Below are 12,032 nucleotides of genomic sequence, written 5' to 3'. Positions count from 1 at the left end.
ACATTCTTAAATTCCGTCGTAAAAGTTAATCGCCGCACCAAATCAAATAAGTACTCTGCACGGGGAATGTTTCGGATGCCAGTCGCGTCGTGTGGGATGGTGGGTCAGCATACTTTCTTTTTTTAGCGGCGTCATGATGTCAGCTTGCAGTACTGTTCTTACATAAGCTAAGCGCATTGCTGCTTTTTTTATTAGGTTTAGAGAGACAACAGGGGATCCTCCTGTCTAGGAAGTCTTCAGACATACTTACAGACAGCGGAATTTGTCGCAGAGTATCCAGACGCAATGACGTGTCTCTTTCGTTGTCTTTTTGCCAGGCTGCGTACACGTCAAAATCTTTTGAACATCTGTAGATCCCTTAAAATGTCTGTCAACGATGTGTTGAAGATTCTCGTTGCCGCTAAACGCTTAACCCAGAAAATCGAGTGAACAGGTTAATCGCTCGTGGAGGCGCGAGTGTCCTCAGCACTCGAGGTAACCCCGAGAGGCATTAGAATGACGTGTAATCCACTCACCCTCACCGCCAACAGTATTACAATCTGCGTAACACTTTGTGCTGAGCTGACCTACATTTCCGAACCTTTATCAACCAAAGTGTATTAATGTCACTGTGACGCTTTATCGGACGAAAGTTTTGCCTAACTCACCTACGTCGAGATAGCGTAAGATTTTGGCAGGCTGTTTTGATAAGAGATATGACCTTCCATCACCATCCTATTGGTTACGTATTAAGCGTATCAGCTTTCTTATCTCGACGAAAGCAAGTCGTGGCGTGGAGAATCGACACGGGTTGGAAGTTAATCGATTATGTTTCAGTTTTTTTCAAATCGGAGTGGAGAATGTGGAGTGGAGGAGTGAGGTCTTAAAACTTACTTTGATTGATACAAATGAGCATTGTGCCGTGTGAAGTCAAATAAGTATTACCTTGACTTAAGAACTCTGATTGCCCAATTTAATCTCTGATCAAACAATATCCAAAATTCACACCCATCCCCGAGCTTTATACATTTGGACATTCACGATTAATGTTGGCATTGACGAGCGATGTATTTCATTAGATACCGAGTGCCAAATGATAATACTTGGTGCTCCACAAGCCATTCTCGATCTTGCCTTGCTTATATTAGGGTGTGTATTCCTACTACTGACAGTTTAATGGGCAAACACACGTGTAGGTTACGTTTGTATTGGTTTTATGACACAGTGACAAAAGATAACAGCGGTTGTTCAGTGCTTTTGTTAGATTTATAGACTGTAGTGCATCGGTAATTTGTCGGAAGGTCGATTTGGGAACGAGGAATGTACTTACGTACTGAGATTGTACAACCGCATCGCTACCGAGTACTTTTACAGTTTCTTTAACAAGTTTGGCGCGCTGTGGGCTTCTAATGTACATCCCATCCCACAGCATAGTTTTTAAACTATGTAGTTGGCTCCACGCCTCAGGCCGAAGCAACTTGCACACAAAGTGGCTACTTTTTATCGCCCCTAAAGAAGATTGCCATCACGAGGGCCCGGAATGGCTCCCGCACGTTGTTTACTTTTTGCGTATTTACGACTTGATAGTAAATTCGGTTTAATTGTTTGATTTTATAGCCCAAAGTCTTGCCCTATTTTATTGATTCTTTAGGCTGGCCCGATTCTACTAATTTATTGCGTTGGAAAGTTTGATCTTTAGTTTTATTAGATGTTTGTTCGGCTTGTTGCTAGGATGCTAGGTTCGCCTTTTCCTTATCCCGTTCGATCTTATTTACAAACACGTTCATAGTGTTGCTCTGCACAATATTAACAAAGATGAAACGAATAACTTCCTGATAAACAACGCGTAGATTCTTCGAGAAAATACGATACAAAGTTTTCTGTTGTATTACACTCTACGCCACGTTACGAATGCTGGCCGGGGTTAGTTTTGGAATGAATTACAATTTCGATGAGCTAGCTCATTACCAATTCTAAAGCCGATCGGCGCTCGCGCAGCCGGTATCGGCGTTAACGACGTCTATAGATAGTCGCCGATAACCCCGCGACGAGCGACGATTGATCGCTGTGACACTAGCCTACTACGAACGGGCTATTACACGTTAGCGTTCGCGTGCACTTGCGCTATTTTGTACAAAAACTAACCACTTTCGAATAGCGACTCGTGCGCGCCACCACGGCCTTCTTGATCCACAGAACATGCTGACGTAAAAGACCTTTAATGACCTAAATTATCGCTGCATTAAAATACGAGAAAAGTCTTTTTATTATTCTCAAACGTTCAATGTTTCTTTCGAGATAAAAAAGTAACCTTTCTGTTCGCACCTTCGTTATTTAATATTACAAAGTGAATCATATTATATTTCCTTTGCGCAAATTGTTTGCAGAACGATGCCTTAAGTTATTTTATAGGTCCCCTTTGACCACTTTGAGACAGCGACAAATGCTCAGAGGAAAGTTTTATCGCAGTGCGGCGAATTTAAGGTACGCTGTTAAATAACGATATTGCTTAAACTCCTGCCGCAGAACTCTGATGGCAACTTACTTTACTACGCGACCCCCTACATGCGCCTAATGGTTCTCTACAACAACTCACGTTTAACACTTCTAAAGTAATAACTCTGACATGCTATTCAACGCGGAGAATACCGTCTTTAGCTAATAATTTCTTCATAACGGATGTACCAAAAGTTAACGACAAAGCTTTGTGATGCCATTTCAGAAACACAGAAAAGTTGTGCCTTAATATAGTAAATTGTTATCGCCTTTTCAAACAGAAAGTTTATTCCTTGAATAAATTAAACCTGAAGTTATCGATGAAGCTTCAACTTCCTTCTCCACAAACGCGGCAAAAGTCCGGACCATTGAGGGAATTTCTCTCGCTTTCATCCCCTTTGTACTAGTACCTTACTAATTGATTTCTTCAGAGTTAAACTGCCTGCAAAAGTTTTAAGCGTAGCAAACACTTCGCGCAGAATTTTCAACACAAACTCGAGGCAGAAAATCGACCGACGTTTTCCTCGTCGTGGCTAGATAAAGTGTTGATTTTATTTCCGTGAAAATGTTCAGTGCTGAGAGAAATCACCGAGTAGATAGGTAATATAGCGATGTTTATTAAGGGAAAATGCAAGTTGAAAAGCATTGTTAGCGAGAACTTTCATAGCTGTGACGGGTGCCGTCAGGCGGAGACAGGTGCTCGGCTGAAAGGCTGAATGCAGGCTGCTGCCTCGGCCGAAAAGCCTTATGTCCTTTTGAACCTTATAGGCCCATACGACTGTTCGGGCTAGTATAGTGGAGCACGTGTTAATGGCGCCCTCGGCGCTGATTACTTTCTCCGCGGCAAGTTCTAGGTTTCTAGATTACTGGAACGGTGTGGAACTAATGCGTTACATAATTTATCTAACGTTACGCTCGTGAGAATTGTGTGAATGTGAATGTTAAGTGAACGAATGAAGAAGCCGTTCATTGTCAAACGTCAGATAACGTAACATTATGAACAAGTCATTGTTATCTGTGTGTATACATTTATTTGTTTTATTTAAATAATGTATATGCTGTACATTTCTCAAATCTTTTACGTAACTCTTGCTGTCTTATACATGTCAAAGTTTTCAGTATGTAGCAATGTATCTTAGTTGCTCAAAGTTAGCTGGAAAAGATTAACGACATAAGTGTGCCTTTGTACAAATTTTTAGTAAAGTTTATAATGTGTTTCTCTAGTTTTCTATAATGCGTTATTACTGCTTTCTAATACTAACAGTCACTGATGTTTTATTTTTAAAACTTACTATTATATATTATGAAAGAGCAAAACCATTATTAAATGCGTAGATAGCCGCAAAAAGAGCAGTAATGTAGAGCGCAATTCGTTTAATGTACGAACATGAAACAGAAGTGTCCATCGCGCTGAGAGCGCAAATGTAAAGCTTAATTGTAGCGTTTGATGGATGTAGGCGGGGCCAGCTGTTATTTATGTTGTAATCTTTTATGTTCTTCACAAGAACATTCTGTTGTCAGGAATCTATTTGTTGGTGTCATAGCGATATGTCATCAAGCTTTTAAGGTTATGCAAGAAATTTATTATTTTCATCTGAGTATACTCCCTTAACGGTACTCTGATGCTAACGGAATACGTTATGGTTGCGTATTTACACACTCTTTCCTTATAGTTATCTGATTTGGGGGTTCATGCAGCTAGGCTTTTTTATCCGGCATTCCTTCCAATCACTTCCGAGTTGTATCTTGTGTCAAATGCACTAGACTCATCCAGCTGGAGATCTCGAAGAGCGCAGTCCCAATTCCATTACCATTGTCAAAGCCGTGGCCGGGCCGCGGCCGACGCAGAAACGGGGTCAAACAGGGGACTCGTTGCGATCGCGGCCCGAGTGCAGGCGAATTCATCGTTCGGCTCAACCAGTACAGGAGCGCTCTCCAACTACGCATAGTTGTTACGGAGTTGGAGACCATGCTACACTGGTTTCCCAGATAAATCCACTCTGTGCTCACGATGTCGATGGGAACGCACATCCAGGGCGCTGCGGCGTCGCCTCTCGATTCACTCCGCGTGGGCGCTGCACTAGTTTCTTTGTATCCCTATGTCAGACATTATGCTACGATCTGCGATGCACAGTCGGAGCAAGCAATTAAGTCAGGAAATATCGCTTCGTTACACAACTCCCTTTGATACTGTGTTTTATTTTGTATGTTTGTTTTTGTTTTTATGTTATCAAATAAATTATCTGTGTCACTAAAACTAGCTCACGTGTTATAGATCCAAATAGCGCCAATGTCATCTCGTGCCAGTGCCATTGAGCATGCAAATATCGGGCCGTTGCGGCTGCGTTGCAACTATTTCTGGCACCAGCTTTCGACGTTTGAAGTATGCTCAACTGTCGATTTAGAGGAAATATGGACGAAGAGGAGCGGTCGGTGACTTGCAAATATTCATATGCTGAATATTAGAATTTTCGCTAGCATTTTATTCGTCGTATCAACGTCTTTCTGAACTTGCACGGTCATTTGAGCATCGATTTTTCAACATTGTAATTTTCTTCTTCGCCGAGTATCAGCTCTTTAATTTCGTGTGATATTCATCATTATAATAGTTACCTACAGTGTTGCTTACGAGGTCTTTTATTCGCTTGGTATTCATTAATTCAGTTTGAATTACATATGTGTAATTGTGTATTGTTGACCATCTCACCACATATGATGCGTCGAGCGCGTTATCAATTTGCAGTTTATTTTTATTTAAATGCTGTTTCTATTTTGAGATAACTGCGCAAATCGACAGTTCCGTTTTAGAATGAGTGGCGTCATTACTGCTAAGAATTGAGATGAATACAAATACCTACCTTAGCATGTGGTCAACGCCTACCTTACTTTAGACAATCAGTTATGTAAACAAAACATAGCCTTAAATACTAACTCCTTCAAGTCTTAAAGAATGGTTTTTAATGTTGTAAAAAGTGCAAATTGTCTTGATGTATAAAACCTAATTTTCGTAACTTTTGCAAATGCGTTGTGCGTTCAAATCTGCTAATATCTGTATTATACACTTGTATCTATTCGCTAAACGCTCACATGTATGTATCCGATTCATCGTGCCGAGGAGTGGTAACCACAAATAGGCCAATTTGTATCGATTCAACTCACCTCCGAACTGACTCATTCAAGCTCGCAGTAATTCGCACCTCACTCTGTGGCGCTGTTGGTTCTTGACATCAGCCAACTTTACTATCGCTTTGAATCCTCGTTCCAATATCAGACCAATACCTGATTTAAAACCACGGACCAAACACCAAATATATTTGAAAATGTCCAATAAATATAAATCATATTGATGTTCCGGTGAAAAGTTTTCATAATTTGAAAAAGTTCGGATTTTTTTTAATGCATACTTATTATTATTATTGTGAAATTTCCGAATGAGTAATTTTTCATCTCTATGAAAATTTTTCGCAACAACCACATCTGAGGCACTACCGCGAAAAACAAAAATCTAAATTTCTATATATGCCTCTCTACCGCTCAAAGATGTAAGAGCGATAGAGAGGCAGATAACAAAATTTCAATATTCGTGTTTCGCGGTAAGCCCTTTCAATCAATCACGTTAATTTTGAGTAGGCTGGTGTTGGACGGGAACGGAATTTTAAGAATGTGGTATCATAGACACGAGGGTGCTCAGACCATCACTGATCAAGACAAATGCACCATCATTCTTCCAAGCTTCCTCAACTCTGGGATACTGTGTTATCTTAATTAAAATCTGTATGCAATTAAAAATGTGCTGCGTTTTAACGTCCGGTCCCTTTCTTTAATGTTGTTTGAAGTACTAAAACGCAGAGGCGGGATTACGGGATTCCTCTGTCTGTGTAATTCAAGATAAAGTACTGCCCCTTTGCCGCTTTTAATGACTTCCATCATTGCAGTACCGACATTTCGTGAATTGGAAACTTGGAATAACTTTTTTCAACATATTATGATTCAGGGTGCGTATTCCCGAACCCATCCATAACAATCTGTCATTAGGTTAAATGAAATCTCTGAGAATAGATTCGATGCCATTGAATATGAATATCATGAATTGAAAAAAAGTTATTCGTGAATTGATTACAGGGCTTTGAGAGTTATTGGTTATTCAATAGGCATCAGGCGCTTTCAAAAATTCATGGTAAAAAAGATTAATTTTTAAGTGATTTTTTTCTTAGGTATGAGATATTTTATCATATTTTAGAAGTAATATGTTAATGTCGCAATACTTTAAAAATATTAATGTTTCACGTCTAAAATACTAGAAATTTTCAAGGCAACTGGCAACTGGATGACCTTTTGTTATAAATGTTACCTATAAAACATTAAAACATGCATCGAATAACCAATAAACTATGGACACAAATTAATCACTAGGTTATTACTCGTAATTTTATACTAGGTAGGTTCTTCACAAACGGACGGCATTTGATATACAGTATTCTGCGGAAAATACAGTTCGACTGCGATTTTCCATATTGATTGTTATTCAAATGAAGCCCGTCTGTGCAGATTCAAAGCAATGATGGAAATAGACAAGAAATCGAAATACTGTTAATATCTTTCTATGGCCTATCAAAATTCATAATAATGGTATATTAAAGTGCGGCTCCCATACAAATCTGGCGAATTCACCGCTACTCGCTCGTGGCACTTTCTACTCATACACTGCTACTAGCCTATTATATGTCATGCACGCGAGCAGAGCGAGCATATTCGTCGGATCTGCATGCACCAGCCAGAAATCCCATTACCAAGCTTGCTATGAAAGAACCAACACAGTATCCCTCTCTCACATACCGTGTCTGACTTCAGCTTATGTCCTCAGCAGTGGAGCCGACATACCACTTCAAGGTGCTAGTACCGTCCATGGTGGCCGGCGCCATCATCGGCAAGGGCGGCGAGACCATCGCGCAGCTGCAGAAGGACACCGGCGCGAGGGTCAAGATGAGCAAGTCCCACGACTTTTACCCTGGTGAGTACTAGTATTTAATTTACAGAGGGCCTACAGCCTGCCGCGGACCTCAATAATCGGAATATCGTTTGCGGCATCTCTTTCGCTTTGGGTCATCGAGCGATAAAGGCAGATAACAAAATTTCTTGTTTGGGGTAGACCCTCTGATTGATTAGCAGCAGCAGTTGCTAAGCGAACGAAGTGCTGAAATATAGTTCTGAATTGAAACCCTATTAAAGTTAAAGGTTACGAGGGCCCTGTTTGCTTAAAGCGGCTATAACCGGACTATATTTTCTATATAATAGCACCCCTTTCTTGGAGGTCTTAATTTTTTTATCCTATGTCATCCAAAATATAAATACAAATCGAATGACACCTCATTGAATTGGCTCAGCAGGTTGACTTTTTTGTTCGTTTCGAGCTTTTACGTTTGACTACTAATGTTGAAAGTTGATGTAGCCGTATCACGCATATGCCTAATTGCGTAGGGGTGTAGGTGCTGTATTAACATTATGCATGCTAGCCTTTTAAAGCACGGCCTGACCTACATTCTCTTTTCACTCTAATTAAAACATCGTGATGTAGCTAAAATATCATACTCACGCCTGGAGATACCTATATGGTTAATCCTTTCAGTCCGAGGCCGCGATACGATACAATGGATTAACATCTGTATTGACCGCGACAGGGTACAGGCAATATCTAGTCAATTTATGAACAACAGGGTCGAAGTGTTAGGTACTAAATTCTCCTATCATTATCCGGCTCGCGACTTCCCGTAGTTAAAATAATGTCCCCATTCCGACAACAATACCTGTCCCTTCGCCACAATGCCTTAATAAGAATATTCAAACTAATCCCAGTCGGAGCTCCCTCAGGCGACATTGTGACTACTCTTTTGTACTTTATCATTTCTATAGCGACCGTATTGAAATATTCATGGGCAAGTTTCCTTCAATTTATGTGGCTTTAAGTGAGTCGGTGTATTAGAAAACTCTCGGGAATTGGATTCCATTCTGAATACATGAGCTCCTTTTAGAAAATTTTCTTGGTATATAACAGTTGTAGAGTTGTTTGTACACGTCTGAAATAAATATCTGGTGATTCCTCAGTTCTCTAGTCACGTTAGGAACCACTCACACCGGATTTTGACGAAACGTAAATGTAGTGTCGTATCATTTTCGTTGCGTTGTTTTTTTTTGTACATTTTGCACCACTGCAAGCTGTAAATTAGCTTCGCAGCATAGTAATCGGTCCTTTTAAATATTATTTACAGTATTGTCTTAAAACTGAGGTATTCCAATGTCATTTAAAACAATTGTAGTGAACAATGAAAAGAACTTGAGTGTTGATTTACAGATTGTTTTTAATTTATAAACTCAATGATATCATTATCATTAACTACAGAGTCCATTACACAGCTCACGACGAACCTTGAGCAACTCGATGCAACTAGGCATCACATAGTCACATTACTATAAACTATTAAATAGTATATGACGTTTGGTTTCCGAGATGACAATCATCATTAAGACCCGTTACTCAAAACACCTTGTAGACAAATTAAACTCCAATTAAATACAACTTTATATTGGTTGTGTGACATCTTTGAACTTTATCGATTTTAAAATTATTTTACCACGTAAACAAAATAAATGTCTTTGTCGGCGAAATAGTTTTAATGCATTTAATTGACGTGTGACTTTGAATTTGTTACGGTGGTTACACTTGGTTGAAACATGATGTGATCAGTCTGGCTGTCGATTCCTGTTTGATTATGATTATGACAGCGAAATGACTCTGGCAGTCGCAAATCGTGAAAAACATTGGTGATTGCAGAGAGGAAAATTCAGTGCACTGTTGCTTTGTAGTTTGGCATAGAAATTTCGCAGCAACGTTGACTAGCGCCGAATGCAAGGATATTGCAATGAATAGTGGAGGCTGTATTAGCCATACAATACATATGCCAAACCAAATACAAAGGCTGCAGTCGTGTGTGCATTAATGTGTGCTTTTTTTCGTCTTTCGATATGATCTCGGGTACACTACAATTTATAATTCAAGAAAATTATGGTTTTTATTCTATTTGTGCAAGACGTAAGTCGACCATCGAGGCATTATATTTTTCACAACCATATCATTTTCATCATCGTCTACTACTTCAGTCGATCAAAAGATGGCAATAGAGATTACCAAATTGCAGAAGAACATATTTGGTCGTTCCTCGTTCGACCGTTTTAGTCTCTGAACGTTATATTGCCCGTGTTCCTATCATAACAACTATCGCCTCAATTCGGTTCGCTAAAGCTAATTTATTGAGGGTCCCGGAAAATTGAGTGGCCACGCTCCTTCAACTCAATAAGACACTCGGAAAGGGCAATTGTAGCATTTGTAGCGATGTTTCTCCTTTTGTGAGGGACACACGGAGTTGATTAAAAGCTATTCGAGCAAATGTTCGATTGGCGGATCAAACCCCTAGCCTAGTCCAATCAGTGAGGTCCTCCTTTTCCACTACAGTCGCAGGATACATAGGGAACAGTACTATTTACATAGGTACTGTTTAATTTTCACGTGATGTGGTAAAATACCGTAATTCCCTCGAAAATGTAATGGGAGCACAATTCATTGCAATGTCGACAGCAAAAAAAAATTGGATTTGCATGAGTGAATTTTACTGTTGCAATGTTCATATGATTATACTTAGATACGTACATTGATTAACTACATACATCATACATCGGCATCAATATATCATCGTTAGTCACTATGGTCCTCGCTGATTCGATTATCCCAAAGAATAATTATCTTATACGAGCAGAGTTTTAGGGACAAGCTCTGAATAGAAGCTGCTAGATTCAAAATGGATTCATGGGGCTCGTGCGGATTGGATAGCAATATCGGTAATCTAATCACGCTGCAGGGCACTCCACTCGCTATACGGATCGAAAACCCTAACGAACTCTTTGCTTGCGACATGTCAATTTAGAAACGGACAACTCGACTTCGTTAACAAGCCTTCAAGAAAATTATTTTTGTAAGAACAGACTTCTAAGTGTTTTTTTCGGTTTCTTTAATGTAAATGTTTTCGTTACCCTTATATTTACTTAAATAAACTTAGATATAATGGTCTTCCCTTACATTTTTAATGTAGGTACAATCGAGGTCAAATATATCTTTACATTTTTCGCCTTATAAAGGAGTAAGGTGCAATAGTGTATACATATCATTGACGTCGACTGTACATAATGTATATGTCACCGTAAAATTGTAAATACTCGTCAGTTTATAATATCGTAGTTAAATTATAAACTGACGGTAAAGAGATTATAATCTAACCTAACCTACGTTAGATTATAAACTAACGGGTTCACAATCTTACGGTGTTATACAGTGTGGAACTCTTATAAGGGCGATAAATTAAATCGGACATAGTATTCATTACTGTAATCATGAAGTAAAAGGTTTTTTTAAGTTGCAGTTCATTACGACCCCATAATTATTTTTTTTTAAATTTCTCAGCAGCAATGTACTGTAAACATGGTTGCGGTACCGAAAAGTCAAATGTTCATTAGCAATACAACAATAGCATTTATAAACTTACCTATCTGGAGGAATATTCACAATACATGTTAGCATTACACTGCGTTTAATGTTTTGTAGTTATTTTGGTAGATAAAAGTACTACTAGGCGTGTTAAAAGATATTAAACCTTATTTATTTATCATGTTTATCAACAAGAAACTGACTTCATTTTAATCAGTCACGATGACAGCACTTGACGTGATTATTTCTAATCTGAGCAATAGACAACCACCTTTGATAGCACACCTTTTTTGAAAATTCATTTAATATCAGTATCTCATAAGTGATTATTGTGTATTCATTTCGTATTTAATTTGCCTGATTTTTTATACCAGGATGGCGGAAAATAAGCATACGGCCCGCCTAATAGTTGTACAGTTATTACCAAAATTATTTCGAGAATTAACTAAACCGTTTAAACACCACAAAACTTGGCACATTGTGTGAAAACGTGGCAAACTCTTTGGTGGAATTGCAAGTTTCTTATTTTATCTCAACTCTGATTTGACAATGTCAGTCTTTCAATTCAAAAGTAATTGTATGTTACTAACAGTCCCCTGCTCTCGACGTACCACTCTAGCCTATTCTTTACTAGATGCTCAAGTATCTTGCCCATCGTAGTGGAGAGCGCAATCGGTCGGTACGAGCTGGCCTCTTGTGGATTTTTAGTCGGTTTCAGTATTGGGATGATAATTTGAGTTTTCCAATCTTCTGGGATCTCTCCTGAGTCAAACACGTGATTCAGAATGCCAAGGAAGTATTCCTGTGAGAATGAGCTCAGTTCTGTTATGAAACAGTAAGGAATACCATCTTCTCCTGGTGAAGTGTTGCGTAGTCCATCCAAAGCTATTTTGAGCTCCGCAACCGAAAACGGTTCGTCAAAGGAGGTCGACGTAGGAGGGAGTGGTGGTGACTCTACGCAGGATAATTCTGGGGCAGTTGGGGGTGCCAGTTTGTCAGCAAAGTCCAAAAGCCAAGATGACCT

The 12,032-nt window shown here is 39.2% G+C and overlaps 2 protein-coding genes across 8 annotated transcripts in view; both read left to right on the top strand.

Moving 5' to 3' along the window:
- LOC134673460 (protein YIF1B) overlaps positions 1-12,032 on the top strand; it is a 117,982-nt gene that overhangs the window by 20,019 nt on the left and 85,931 nt on the right. The window lies entirely within an intron of this gene.
- LOC134673459 (RNA-binding protein Pasilla) overlaps positions 1-12,032 on the top strand; it is a 96,455-nt gene that overhangs the window by 12,270 nt on the left and 72,153 nt on the right. For 5 of the 7 annotated variants that reach the window (XM_063531451.1, XM_063531449.1, XM_063531453.1 and 2 more), the window contains one exon: positions 7,340-7,486. In XM_063531451.1, the coding sequence (XP_063387521.1) occupies positions 7,340-7,486 (147 nt within the window). The remainder of the gene's footprint in view (positions 1-7,339; positions 7,487-12,032) is intronic. The other 2 variants (XM_063531454.1, XM_063531450.1) reach the window with 1 other exon arrangement.

The sequence above is a fragment of the Cydia fagiglandana genome, chromosome 18 (assembly GCF_963556715.1).
Source record: "Cydia fagiglandana chromosome 18, ilCydFagi1.1, whole genome shotgun sequence".
Taxonomy (NCBI): Eukaryota; Metazoa; Arthropoda; class Insecta; order Lepidoptera; family Tortricidae; genus Cydia; species Cydia fagiglandana.
This window is presented reverse-complemented; position numbering and strand designations above follow the sequence as displayed.